Source organism: Pagrus pagrus (genome assembly GCF_965226575.1).
Source record: "Pagrus pagrus genome assembly, chromosome: 24".
Taxonomy (NCBI): domain Eukaryota; kingdom Metazoa; phylum Chordata; class Actinopteri; order Spariformes; family Sparidae; genus Pagrus; species Pagrus pagrus.
Window position 1 is genome coordinate 9,830,622 of NC_140206.1, and position 15,280 is coordinate 9,845,901.

General features: G+C 42.6%; 1 protein-coding gene across 2 annotated transcripts; it reads right to left on the reverse strand.

Moving 5' to 3' along the window:
- Window positions 1-462: 462 nt before the first annotated feature.
- LOC311253363 (uncharacterized protein) lies at window positions 463-8,616 on the reverse strand. Of its 2 annotated transcripts, none has more exons than XM_084347276.1 (5): window positions 8,305-8,616; window positions 6,045-6,218; window positions 5,319-5,575; window positions 4,866-5,162; window positions 463-3,710 (listed from the first exon to the last, which is right to left on the reverse strand). In XM_084347276.1, exons 2-5 carry the CDS (start codon window positions 6,193-6,195, stop codon window positions 2,580-2,582), a joined length of 1,836 nt encoding a protein of 611 aa, XP_084203402.1. In that variant the 5' UTR covers window positions 6,196-6,218; window positions 8,305-8,616; the 3' UTR covers window positions 463-2,579. The 2 variants fall into 2 exon arrangements, with proteins under 2 accessions (XP_084203402.1, XP_084203401.1); XM_084347275.1 differs by having other exon boundaries at window positions 4,851-5,162.
- Window positions 8,617-15,280: the final 6,664 nt, after the last annotated feature.

Sequence of the window (15,280 nt, forward strand, 5' to 3'; positions counted from 1 at the left end):
CCTCCTCTCGCCCCTGTCTGATCTCTGCCTCACCCAAACACAGCCGTGTCGACTCAGCAGCGCTCTCTAGAGGCTGCAGCAAAAACCCAAACTGGAAGCACTGGTGGAGCCATGAATGAAAATGTGGACAGGCAGGGTGACACAGCAGTTAAGACACATCACCCTGGCTGGAAAAAGGTGTGAGCTGACGTCAGTATTTTCCAGGAAGCCTGACTTTTATCAGTGAGAAAAACAGAGTTGTGTTTTTTTTGGTGACATGGGGGAAGATGCTCTGAGCAACGGCAATGTCACAGATTGTCCTGAGGCAGAAAACATGTAATCAACAGATATACTGACGTCAGAAAAGATGATTTAACCCCTTGATGTTGGAGGATGTCAGCGGAGAGGAGGGATGAAGTCGGTTGTTGAGCAACAGACGCCATCTGCTGGTAGAAAAATAGACGACCACCTTTAAAACTGGGATGGATGTCAAAAAGGTTTTTATTCACACACTCATGGAAATGTACAATTGTTTTTTTTAAAAAGAACATGAAAGATATTTGGCCCCCAGTTTTGGCAGTTTTGAGAGACAAAGTTAATTATTTAACTAGTTTATCACATCTTCACATGACTGTAAAATGATAAAACAACATGCATAGACTGATGTTTCTCTAATCTTGCTAAATGCTTTGGCCTGAAGGTCTGTTTAACACCGAAGAGACACTGATAGTGACGTTACCGAGTGGAGAAAACAAAGAAGGCAACAGGAGGGACACATCTGAAGCAAAATGTAAAGACGCTGTGCCAAAATGATGGTTTTAAAAGTTAAAGGCAGGTCATGATTTTGCATCAGGTGCCTTTATCATCACCATTTTTACATGTTCAGGCTGTAAACGCTGGCTAACGTCAGCGTGCTAACATGTTAACACTGACAGATCTAACTTGCTCATGTTAATGTTGGCTAGCTTAATTGACCTTGCAGGCAAACCTTAGCTAACACAATTAACAGCTAAGACTGATTGTATTTTATTGGACAAAGTAAAATTGTGACCTCATGGTGCTAGATGTGAAGCTAAACTTGCTAACTTTTTGGCTACATGGAGGCGTCAGACAGAAACGCTGTACCGACATGTAAGGTTTTAAGTTGATATGGCTAACCTGTCCAGCAGACGAAGAGCAACATTAGCATTTATTTGGAGTCGTGTTTGTGTGAGCCTGATGAATGTAAGTCCAATATTCTCTCCTGTTTTTGTTCTCCACCACCTCCTAAAGGAAATGCCTGCCTCTTTAGCTGCTAAATACTCAACTATACTCACCAGCTAGTTGCTAACTTTGTCTGCCATTTGTCAAAGAACAAACAGGAAGTGTACAGTGGCTGTATTTTCAATGAATACAGCTGTCTGCTGTAGCGAAAAAAAGAAGCTTACTAGCTAGCACTTAACTCGAAGTACAGCTATGCTTGATTGTATTTGGTCAAAGTCAAACTTTGACCTCATGATTAAAAAGTTAAACTTGCTAACTTTTTTGCTTTTTTAGCTTCTTGGATAAACCAGACAGAAGCTGTAAACACAATACTGACATATAATCACATTATAAGTTAAAATGGCTAAAGAGCAACATTAGCATTCATATGTAGTCATGTTTGTGTTTGCCTCATGGCCATAAGTCCAATTTTGTCTCCTGTTTTTAGCTCTGTGTTTGTTCTCCACCAGCTCCTGAGGGAAACATCTGCCACCTCTTTAGCTGCTAAACACTCTGCTTTGTTCACCAGCTAGTTGATAACTTTGTCTGCCATTTGGTAAAGGACAGGTGGGGTACAGTTGCCTGTTATGGCCATAAACAAAGCAGCGTAAGTGAATCAAAGTAGTAAAGTTACAGGCCAGACAACCAAAACAATGAGCTGAAAGAAGCTAAAACGCGCTGCAAAGTCGGGTGACAACTGCTTTTCACTTACATGTAATCATGTTATCCATTGCTGATAGGAAATACTGATTATAGCTGCTTCAACGGATGTCCAAAGTTTTTAAAATTCATCCTGTTGGCCTAGCCATGCTGCTAGCAAGGCTAAAATGGGAGTGGGAGGGCTTTAGGTATGAATTGTAACAGACTTATGTGTTTTTATCATTTTACAGTTTGTGCTGAGCCTTGAAACACCTCACGTAAACCGAACACATGCTATACAGACAGGCATTTAAGAACGATTAGCAGCAACAATGAGACACCAGCACAATGGAAGAAAGTGAAACAATACGAGCACCTCAAAACCTTGATTTGTCACAGATGCCTGTCACGACCACTAAACATGCTGTAATGATCAAAGACTTTATAACAGGGCATAAATTATACAAGTAACGTTCAGAAACACTGTTTATTGAGCTTTTATCTTTGTTTTTTAAGTCTATTGTCTAAGCCAACAATCTTGGAAAGGTTTAGGGCTAAAATTAGATCACCTCTTTGAGCCTTCTGTTAAAACCTGTGTGACTCATTCTCTCTTTGGAAGTGCACTTATCAAGAATAAATCAAACTCGTCGTCGAAGGTCGCAATTCTTGAATAAAGATTTCCAATTATTAACTGATTCCTCTCTGAGCTCTCTGAATCATCAGGTACTGCCTGAGCATGACGTGTTCGTTGATTGTTCAGCCTGCATTTGCAGTCCTGGTTGCTCCGGTATCGCCTCCTTCATTTCCTCCTGCGTCTGCTCCAGAGACCCCGCCGAAGCCTCAGTCTGTGAGTCATGGTCTGGATTGTTCTGGAGGTCTGTGGAGAGCTGCCGTTCCTCGGCTGCGCCAGCAGGGGCAGCGCTGCTCTCACGGGTTTCTACATGTGAGCAAGTTTGGAGAGTCAGGGACTCTGTGGGGTCGGGGAAGTGGCAGGGGATGCTCTGCTGCGTCGTCTGGCGGAGGGGTTCTGTGTTCATTTTGGACTCTAGTGCGGTCTCTACCGTGGGGAGTGTGGGGGTGACGCTGACATTTTCACTGAGAAAAGCAGCAGTGTCATTCACAGAGCTGTCCATTTGATAATGCTGCATGGAGGGAGTGTTGTGGAAGGGGTTACTGAGGCTCATGAGTGTGTTGTTGGAGTAACTCAGCACTGAGGGCAGTGGAACCGAATAGGGCGGAGGACCCGTTCCGTGCAACGAGCAATCCCACTCCTCCTCCTCCTCCTCCTCCTCCTCTTCGTCCTCCTCATCCTCTTCATCTTCCTCATCCTCCTCGTCCTCCTCTCCGTCCTCGGGGTCGATTGTCTCTAAGCTGTGCGTGCTGCAGTCCGACAGCCCGCTGCAAACGCTGCTGCCGTCCTCGTCTTCCTCATAAGCTTCATCATCATCCTCTTCGTCGTCTTCCTCCTCCTCCTCCTCCTCTTCTTCTTCCTCCTCCTCCTCTTCATCTAGATGCGAATCTGTGTCGCCTGTGTTCTGGAGGTGCATTATGGGAATGTGCGGCGCGCCACTCATCAGTGGAAACTGCAGGTTCGGCTGCTGCTGCTGCTGCTGGACCAAGGAGGAGTCGCCATGGTAACCGTTGCCATTGGTTACAAGCTGCTGCTGCTGCTGCTGCTCCGGCTGCTGCTGATGATGATGCTGCTGCTCCTCGCGGCTCCTCTCCAGCTCCAGCTTCATGATGGTGTGCAGGAAGTGGGTGCGCACCCGGACCGGGTTGAACTCCAGGCGGCCCGTCGTGTTGCTGCAGCCCTCTTTGGTGCAGCCACATGGGAAGGACATGCGGTCCACCTGAGGACAAAAAATAATTAATTAAATCCAACGGTGTTGAAGAGAAGTAAGCGAAAAGGTGAATTCAGCTGCCAATCACAGCTGGTCATGCTTGAAGAGAAACTGTAGAAACCACTGTGGGTGTCAGATGTATAAAATTAAACACTTCAATGCAGCAGAACTTCATCAACTAAGCACCCTGAAAATCTCAGCTCACATTTGATTTACTTGCATGACAAGCTCGATTAAAGGGCTATATTACCCTCAATGTTAGGGTTATAAAATGAATTATCAGCGTTTGGTTTAAAAAATCCTCCCAAACCTCGAGGATGAATTAAAAGTACATGAGATTAAAACGAAAACCATTTTTAAAGGCTGTTCAAACATGACTGGTCAATTTTAATTGGACTACAAATGGGCTAAGATGACAAGTGGTGTGCAGAGAAGGTGTCATGTATCAGAGGGAGAGGCTTTTAAAGGTCCAGTGTGCAGGATTGTTAGGGAGATCTATGGGCAGACATGCAATATAATATTCATAATAACATTATATCTATATATATGTGTGTATATAATTGCAGGGCTTCCAGTGTAGCGAGCGGATATCCCGATATAGGATATAAAATATCCTATTCTGTGCACTGGTCATTATATTGTTAACAGTCTGATTAGCAACTTGAGACGTCCAGAAGCCATTTTCACTAATCTCTATAAGCAGATATCTGCACATGAACGCAAATAAATTGAAAAAAGCTAATAAAAAGCTAATCCTTGTCAGACCATAGCAAATGGATTCTGACATTGCATTACGTCCGATGCGTTTTACCTCTTTTGGACTGATTACCTGCATGCAACCAAAGGCCGCTCAAACATGATCAAACCTATTTGGACTATAAACAGAAACCAGAACGCTTTCGAAACCAAAGTCTTGTCTCTTGTCTCCAGATTATGCATTTATATGCACAATCTGTTTCTAGAGATTAGGAGGAGATTAATGTTGGGGATAATCTCACTGCAGAAAAATAAGTGAAATATTCCTACTTTTGGACACATTCAAATTTAACTCCAAGGATCTGATTTCTTGACACAACTAGTTTTGTTTTAAAGAAGTTCTACTGCACAAACAAACATGAACAACACTTGAGTATTACAGAATGGCCTCACCACAGTTCCATTTACCTGGCACTTAATGCCGGCCAGGCTGCAAGCACAGGTCTCCGGGTCGCATATCCCCCTGCAGCGGCACCCACACTCCTCTCGGGACATGCGAAGGGCACGCAGCTCGTGCTTCTCCTCCACGTCGATGCGTCGCACCCCCGAGGAACGGAGAAGGGCTCGACGCCGCCTGGTAGTCAGAGGCTGGAGGAAGAAATAATCATCCACCTCTGTGTTGTCCACATCCAGGTCGTCTTCGGAGATGTCGTCAAGCGTCAGGGTATCCGCCTCCATGGATGACACCGTGCCATTCTTAGTCAGCTGGAGGACAGAAAAAGTAGGTTAAATTAAAATTACCCACCTACACATTTAGACCCTGAGAAACTCTGAGGACTGGCTACAAAACATCAGAACATTTATTATTAATGTCCTTACTGAAAAACATGAGTATGAAATTCAAGATCAAGAAACACTGACTTTGAGTTTGATGGCATTGAGTTTCTCTTCTTTCAGATGATTCCTCAGCATGTTCCAGTGGCTCTGTTTCTGCTCCATGGCGAACTCCCTGAGGGTGAAGCGCTTCACCCCGCTGTGACGTGGCGACATCCCCAGGGTGCTGCCACCTTGTGTGGGCACGCTAGTGAAACCCTGCCGCCGATTGAAGTAGTAGACGGTCACGCTCTCAAAATGCACATTACGGCCCCGCAGTCGCTTTGACTTCTGCTGGAGAGTGGCTGAGATGGAGACAGAGAAGTGCGTAACATGTTGAGTACCAACCGAACCAGGGGTCTTTTGGTGACATAAAACATGGTATCATCAGCATAGAGTGGGACTTTAACAGATTGCTGCAGGGATGACGTATTTTTGTTGGCTAACCAGAAAGTTAGCATCTCCCAGTTGCCTTGACAAAAAGCTTATGCTAACTTCACTAGATGTCTCTGCAAAGTAATACATTGACATCTTTGACATAATATCAAAACTCTAATTTCTTCACATTCTGAAGTTAATTTTTTTATGTTTTGAACCATAAAAGTCTTCTGTGCTGCACCTTTAAGTTTATTCCGCCCTTCTTAATGTCCTGGTTAAAATGACACTACAGAAATGCTGTTTACATCTGACCTCAAGACTTTCCAGTGCTCCACATTGTACAAAAACATTCCAGCTGGAGCTGCTGACAGCAGCAGTGTGGTAATGTGATCTTACAGTCCAGCAGTCCAGAGGGGACGGGATGGTTGAGACTATCACTGCTGTTGCCGCTGTCGCTGCATGAAACCTCATCATCATCTGAGCCCTGCAGGGACAGGTAAGGGGACGGGCCCTCCTCAAGCTTCCTCTTCAGGATCCCACTCATCATGTGGCTCCTCCCACTGGTCGTACCTGCGCAAAGGACATGGGCAAAGTTAATGACTGACCACAAATGTATTTTTGGTTTATCTAATATATGTTTTTTTATAGAAAAGTGAGATTTAACATATGATTCATGGACAATGTGCCGAAAGCACCTAAAGCATTAATGTTTTAACACTAACAATGGATGGCAACATGGCAACTTCTACATGAAAGGGGTCACTTGTATTGTGACAGGTTGGTTTTATGGCCCACAACTTCATCATTGTGATTCATTCTCACTTTGTCATCTAAAAAGCTAAAAAAATGACTAGCTGGTGAACAAAGTGGAGCATTAAGCATCTTAAGAGACAAATATTTTTCTCAGGAGATGGTGGAGAACAAAAACAGAGCTCAAAGAGAGTGGTTTGCTAACATGTTCGGTCTAATAGACTGGAAATACCAACACATCTCTGGTCCCCGAGCTCCCAGTCTGGACCGCTAGCTACAAGCCTGTGGACGATTTGTACAAGCCATTAGAAGTTGTTTTCTTTGTGAAGGACTCGGGTCCAGAAGATTTAACATTATGTTCTTAAGTGCCTTGTCTTAGTGCCTCAATCAGAGAGCAACAATAGCTACGTTAGTTAAGAAAAGGAGTCCGCTAACGAAAAGACCAGATTCCAGCACAACACAGAAGCTCCACAGAGAACCTTTAAACCCTCCTTGCCACTTATGGCTGAAAGAATTTGATACAAACCAATTTTAAATTATAAATATAAAAATATAAAAATAATTAATTTTACAGAAGTACTATGCTACTTAATTGAGCTCTGTTAACAGCTCGAAAAACCTGAATTTTCCCAGACAGTTGGGTTAATTAGGAAGGTATTGTGTTTGTGACGCTTCAAAAATAGAGAACAACTCGTGTCACATGAAGTGTTGCGTTCATTAAGATTCTGATGAACTGATATTTGTTTTCCTGTTGGCTGCTTTTGTGGAAAATTGAAACAGTTCTGATAAGACATGGCTCACTGTAGGGAGTGCGTCTTTAACCAGCCCTCTGAGCCTTTGTCGTTTCTTAAAGGGGCACCATGTAGTTGTGGAGAAGAAATTCAAACTCAGAATTTTAATATTTACAATATTAATGAGGTGAAAATACAAACTCAGAAATGTTTTTTTCTTCCATAAGTGAATAAACAAGCTGTTCTCAGAGGAAAAAAAGGTCCCCAGAACACTGTTTGAAGCTAGAAAGGTGGCAGGGTCCGCCACATATAAACAAAGTAAAACAGTATGAAATTGTGTTGTCCTTTAAGGTCACTTTGTTTATTCATTCATGAAAACAAAGAGAGTTTGTTTATTTAGTTTGTTTAGGCATGATTAAGATTTTTCTTTTCTGTTTGAAATGTCTTCCACAAAACTACATAGTGCACCTTTAAATTTCAAATTTATAAAACTGTTGAGCTGACTGCTTGGACTGGTGGAGGATTACATCATATGCAGCAGAGCTGAATGCTGGCCCGAGCTTTTTCCTCTCTCACAGGCTTTGTCTCCCTTCTCTTACTACCTACTGCAGCACAATTATCTTCTTATCCTCATTTTCATTCTGTATTTTTAATTTCTTACCCTCCTTTTTTTCTTTAAATTATTATTCTCCTTCCTCTACCTCCAGCCTCCCTGATATCCATCTCTATACTCTATTCCTTTTCTGGCATAACCTGTAAAAGCATACAGATCTTCAGCAGAAGAAGACCCTGAACACATCATACTACGTAACATCTCTCTATGTATGTGATGTCACAGAAGGTGTTGCAGTTTTATTTGGATCCAGGAGGGTTTCCTGTTGCCTCTTTAACCTAAACGTCCCTGCTCGAGCTCTCTTAACCGGTGCCATTTGGAACAGACACACACACTCCCCACACACACACACACACACACACACACACACACACACAAGCCAGCTCACGTGTCTGCATGCATGCGCAACCTCCCACTCCCCTTTGCATGTCCAGCGGCTCTAACGGGGGAATTCTTATTGACAAATGTAAATCGGCATCATCCCGTGACGTGATTAAAACCTCTCAGTGTGGCTCTCCGCATGCACAAAGGCTCTGCGTGAGGCTCTCTGACCGCCACTGACCTGTTTCCTTTGGCTCGCCTTTGGTTTCCAGGAAGTCCTCGACTCTCTCCTCTGCATCACACAGTGTTCACCAGCAGCGGCCAAACATCCCCATGTGTCGTGATGATGCAGTGAGAGCTGCCATGATGCCTGCTTTCTCTCTCTCTCTCCCTCTCGCTCGCTCGCTCGCTCACTCCCCAGCAGCCTCTGGCACTATTGTGCAGCACTGAGCACCTCTGCCTCTGTCACTGTCTTATGCGCTCTCCCTCTGCACCCTCATCCTCTGCTCACACTGTCAACTCTCTCTCACTGTCTGATTCTCTCCTGCTCTGCACCCCCCCTTTCCTCTCTCTCCCTCTTCCTCTCTCCCTCCCTCCCTTTCACTCTCTCTCTCTCTCTCCTCACAAAGACTTGTTAGCTGGATGCTGCTGCCGGCTGGAGCGCTGGAGCTTGACTGAGGTGAAGCAAGCCCTTCGAGATCACAGAGGAAAAGGGGGGGGTGGTAGTGGATGTGGTGGTGGTGGTGGTGGTGGATGTGATGGGGTGGGGGTGGAAAGTGTAGATTCTGCTATGTGGAATATCTCTTTTACAGTCTTGCGGAGAATTATTTCACACTTCAGCATTATTCCAACACAAATGAGTTTCCTCCAATATTTTTTATTCCTCACATTGATGCTTTTGCTTTGTGGCGTTCCTTCTTTCTGTCTCCATACAGCTGATTTGAAATGTAAATTGACGGCACGGACAAATAGATCAGAGGAAAAACAAGAGGAAACGGAGACAATGACTCAGGAATCAATCATTCTCACTGTGCTTTTATGCAGAAAAATATTCTGAGTGTTTTGTACGGGTCCATGACATTCATCCAGGGGAGAATAACGAGTACACAACAGGACCGGGCATCTATTGTTGGCCATTGTGTACAACCAACTACAGGAAGTTGAGATAAAAGAGCCTGTAAACAGATAGAAAGTTTGATCCTTCGTTTTATGCTTTTTTAGGCTAATTATGTTACAGATAATATCACTAGGCTCATCCTCTTTGCTTTCTTGCCCATTTTGTACGTCTGTCACTTATAATATATGCTGGGTATACTAAAAAACTTAAATTCAAATCAATATAATATATCAATACAATTAATTGCACATTTTAAAGTAGCTTAACCTCACTAATTCCCATTAATCCCACAAAAATCAAAGGCTAAGATGGCTGTTACTGCTGCTCAGCTAGGCTAACGCTACCTTCAGTAGGAGTTTGGCTGCATTTTTTATTCTCCATCACGTCTGGACTCAGGCTACGACAAAAATATGATTTTATAACATGATATTTAAATATATGTATGTAGTGGATTAATGGTGCATTTGTGAATAGTCACTCCAAACTGATGTAAGTGGATAAATACAATCCTAAATATTCCACTTGAATAAATATTTAATGAAGACTGACAGCTAGCCTAGCACTGTTTGCCTCCTGTGCTTTTAAAAGCAGCCATTACTGTTTTAGTCTGGTGGCTGAAGACATACTGTGCAGTGTAAGTGGTCCGACCTGTGCCGGGCCTGTTGTGAACAGTACCACTGTGCAATATGATAAAGAATTGCAGCATCGCACAGTTAACATGATTGTACCTAGGAAAAGTGACCCAAATCAAACACAGTCATGTTGCCTGACCAACAGTTGCATGCTGGGTTCAGCTAAATGCTAAAATCCTCACGGTGGATCCTCGAGCAGTGACTCCTGTGTTCACCTGTGAGGTGCGTCGGGCCTTTCTGCTGTTTTTGACAATAACCTCGGTCACAGCTGCGACTGTGGAGCCTCACCGGGCTCAGGGGGAGTGAGGAGGGCAGTGGGACAGAGAGGCGGAGTGGATTAGTTATATTAAGCTTTAATTAAAAACAAGCAGAACAGTTGAACCTGGAGCAGATAGTGGAGAGCAAGAGTGTCACTCAGACCAGGTGAGCACGACAACACACTCGCCGAGTATTGTACATTTCTGTGCAGAGTCAATGTTGCCAGGCAACGTAGCGCAGTGTGTATTAGTGTGTGTACGACATGTGTGTGCATAAACTGTGCAGCTCTTTGCTTTAATGTGTGTGTTTGTGGCTGTTTATATTGTGTGTACATCTCGGTGGTGATTTATGAAACAGCAGGTTATTTCATTTCTGTAGCTCAATATTGCTCGTGGCAAAGTCTGCGTCTTTATTTGTTGTTGGTCACTTTTGTTTGATTGTCTGTGTTGTGTCCTTTTCTCTGTTTGAAGGCAGTTGTATATACATATATATATATATACTTAATAATCTTCTGTATGTACAGACGGCAAAGTGCCGCCTGTAGAAAAGGAGTTCATTGTTTTGTTAATGTGATCTGGTGAAGAAATGTTACTTTCAGCTGAAACATCTCAGTCAATTTCGAGGCAGACTGAGACATGCAATTGACTAAATTAGGGGAAAAAAGCTGTTTTCAGGTGATTTAATTAACATTTTCCTTCAATGAGAGCCGGATGAGCGAAAATTCATTAACTCGCGCTGATTTTCAAACCGAATGAAATGGCTCAGGTCTGCTGTGTGGGAAATGATGTGCGACATGAATCGGTTGTGTTTCTCCACCAAACAGAAAAATCCATCAGACTGTGGAGCGCTGTAGCCTCGTCTAGACTCACCTCTGAAGGACATCCAGGGCCGGGAGTTTTAAACAAACTGAGGTCATGATTGAAATTCCTACAGCGAAAAGTTTTGACGAGGCACAAACCAAACTCCATACATATTTCAGAGCATTTAAAACACTTTTTATTCAAACTTATTCATCATATTTTCTGTATTTTTTACATCTGTACGTTACGTTCTTATTCCTGTCATTTTATTTTAATTCTTTTTAGGTTTTTCTTTTCAAGTTAACTTTTCATTGAGCATGGCAGCAGCCCTTACAAGGATGAATGGTAAAAAAATCAGGTGACCCGTTAACTAGTGCCGTTACTGATTCAAAATGTTGATTTGCCTTAAACTTATACAGTTCAGCTGTACTTTACATTTAGTGCTAATTAGAAAATGTAAATATAAACTAAGATGGTGAACATAGTAGCACATGGTGGTGGTCTTAAGGTTAGAGAAACCTGAGGGAACCCTTCCCGAATTTAGGGGTTTTAGCGCTAATGCTAGCAAAGCTGAATGTAAATGTGCAGATACACGACGTCCATGTCATACTGTAGCCAGCGCCCGGAGTAGACTCATGCCAACATTTAAAAAATCCTCGTTCACAGCAGACATTTTGACCTGTCATGGAAGAAAAAGCACAATGACGACAACAACGGATGTGCTCTGTTATATTCAGGTGTCCCAGTAAAAGCATGAGTATGTGACAGCGAGCCAGCACCTTGAGACTGAAGCAGCTAAATGGAACACAGCCATCACTTATTCTCTCATTTACACCTGCGCCTTTCTCAGTCTGACGTGTAAATTCAAACGAGATCAGTTGTTGCAGAGTGTTTCGGAGGATGAATACAGAAATGTGACGGTATAGAAATATAGAGACATTTCCTGAAAAGAAAAAATGTGATTAACCACCCAACCCCCACCCACGGACTCCTAAACATGGTTTCTATAGCAATGCCAGACCCTGAACGTTTCTACAGTATCTTTCCAGTATAGTCGTGCTTGGTTGAAACATTTCTGAAAAAAGCTACCGAGAGCCTCAACCTTGAGCTGTATGGAATATAGAGAGAGAGAAAAGTGTGTGTGTGTGTGTGTGTGTGTGTGTGTGTGTGTGTGTGTGTGTGTGTGTGTGAGTGATTTGGCTTCATCCGTCAGACATTTTTCCTTTTTTGTTTTTTTTCCGATGCAGCACAGAGGAAGTGGGAAAAAAAAATAGACCCACAAGAAGCAATAAAATTGAATATAAAGTTAATTTATGGTTGATATAACTTATAAATAAATAGTGTTAATCAACCTAGTTATTATACTGTGGTCATATTTAATATAATTAATCTAAATAGACAGATCTGTTAACTGCATGAAGGTCTGCAGAGCCTCTTTCTCTGCAGCGAGGAGCCTCAACTATTAGTTTTAAAGGGTAATTAAAAAGTGGTGAGGCTTGTGTTCTGTCTCGCTGCTCTTTGGATGGATGTTGGATGAAACTTCTGGTGCGTGGAGGAAAATGTCCTTGACCGTGAGGGCAAACAAGACACGACAAGATAAATCTTTTTCTTTTTATTATTATTCTTCCTGCACGACATGTGACGATAGGTGAAACAATTTGAAGGAGTGAAATGAAAAGTTGCCGTGTTTATAAAAAGAAAATCAACAAAAATCAACATGATTTTGAGAGAATAATCAGTTTTGTGATTATAGTCAGTAGCTGTTGGGTTTTTTTTTGTTTTTTTTTTGGTTTTGTGTGCTCTGCTCTGAATCGCCTTGTTTCCTCCTGGCAAAGATGGAGTGGCAACGTGCAGGAGAGACGGAGTGATCCTTCCAATCAGCTTCCATGGCAACGGGCCACGAGAGGGAGGGAGGGAGGGAGGGGGAGATGGTGGAGGGGAGGCGGGTTAGTTTGAGTCGGAGGAGGAAGCAGCTAGAGGGGTTGTGGGGGAGGTGGGGGCTGGGATGTGGCAGCAGCTCCTAACGCTGAAGCATGAGGGGAAAAGCTGGGAGAGGTTTTTTTTTTTGTTCACGGTGTGTGTGAACAAAAGGTACAGTGGAGGAAAATTAGACATTAATATAACTCTGTCTTTCTTTTTTTATGAGATACACCGAATGTCTTCATTATTTTCAGATGGACTACATGACGCCTTAATGGCCGTGCTCTATAACGGGCTCCTGTTTACATCCTGTCTGTGCTGATGTGGCTCCTAAGGTCACCAGAGGACACGGCAACCATCTGTACATGTGGATGTAGTTAGAGCTATTAAGACAGGATCCTGCGATAAATAACGAACAGCACATACTGATATCGCTGTTATTGTGTTTCATGTCGGCAGGAGAAAAATGCCTAAATAGTACCAGACAAAGTAATCACTGTAATTATGTTGTAATGTTCCTTTAAAGGGACCTGCAGCATGTCATATGTAGCTGTTAAACAAGCGAATAGTGACCTTACTGACCATCTGCTGCATGGCGACAACTTTCCGACAATATTACAACAGCCCACAGATACTTAAAGCCCTCCTCAACTCATGAATATGATTTAATCTTCAACTACAGTTGAATGTTTGAGCTTCATTGTGTAGAATGAGAGTGGTGCAGATTTCAACACTAGAAGCGTGTTTTCACATTCATTTGCTGAAAGCGTACATTTTCTCTGTGCTCATTGAATATCTGATTTTAAGAGGCGGGGCTATGAGCATGATTTGTGACATCACAACACACTGAGAATGGACTTTACAGTGAAGGAGGAGACATCTTGTGTCCAGCATTTAAACTTGTGAAATTGAAAATAGTTGTGTATTCAAAAAATCTGGATTTTTTATTTTTTTATGAAGGAGAAGGAAAAGATTTAATTTTAAGGATATACATTTGTCAGACACACTTAATACAGGTGTAGAGGGGATATTTATAAAAACAAAAGCACCAAAACCACAGTTTAAAAATACTACAGAGTCATTATCAGAACAATATAATGGAGGGTTTATTATTATTGACAGTAATCAAGCAGCATTTTAATAATTCAGCAGTGTGAAGCTTTTTTTCTTCATCATACAGAACAAACACAATGACAACTACAAACCAACTACCAAGCACAAAGGACAGACCAGACAGACATAAATATACATATATATATCTTTATCTGCAAAGTAAAATGTAAATATAGCTGCTTATTAAATGTGGTGGTGTACAGTAAAGAGTACTCAATTATTTTTCTGAAATGTAGTGGAGTATAAGTCTGACTGTATATAAAGACAGACCACGCACCTCCACGTCCTCCAACTGTACGAAAATGAAGCCAAATTATAAATGTATATGCATTTTGGGAAGCCGCCATCTTGCGTTGGTGATTTCATTTGGAGCCACTTTCTGCACAGCACTCATCAGGCGTTGGAGTAATGAAACCATCTTTGGAAAAGAAATATTTAACGTGTACTTAAGTTTTTTAGTTTGGCCCATGCACCACCTGATAATATCTAAGGGCAGGGTTTGTGTGCTATACTGCAGGCAGCCACCAGGGGGCGATCAACACGTCTGGCTACTTCAATATACAGTCAACTGTTCACTCGTGCAGCTCCAATCAGCATCATTTCCACACAACAGGCGACTGTTTCCAGAGAAAAGCTCTGATAAACCCACTGTAAACTAACACCAAATGGTACACAGACAGTTGGCATCTAGCAAGCGAGCATAGTGGAACATTTAGCTGCTGACGAGCCAATTTCGTTTTCCTCAAGGGTGTTTGATGACCAGAAACAAGACTAAAAGGAGACTTAGATTCAGCAAATGTCCAGGAATTTGACTCCAAATGAATGCTAATGTTAGTCTTTAGCTGCTGGAAGTGTTTAAACATATAACTGTTTGCTAACACGTTAGCCTCACCGACTTTGTAAGGTAATGTTATGCTAATTTTGAATTTTCGAGTTGTTGTGCTGCACAAAAAAATTACTTAAAAAATAAATGTTTGTGTCTTATTACATTTTTATCCACTGATAGCCACATAAACATGCCCAGTAGCCCTTTAGCAAGTTATATATAGTTTATTATTTGTCTTTGAATACATTAACCACGAGAATACCATGCTGATTGTTTCGCAAGAGACTGAAATGAAGTGATTAACCGTGGTGTCAGTGAGCAGCAGCGGGGAGGGGTTGTTGGTCAGCGACACCGTCCCTTCACTGCAAGTTTTGCCTCAACTTGAGTCATAAGCCCATCATTAATTCCCAGCCCCTGTCCTGGTTCTGCTGCCTGGTGGGGTGTAATTGTTTCCCCAGGGATCCTGATAAATGGCTCAGCTGTCTCGCTGCGCCGTGACCCGCAGACCTGTACGTGTGTGTGTGTGTGTGTGTGTGTGTGTGTGTGTGTGT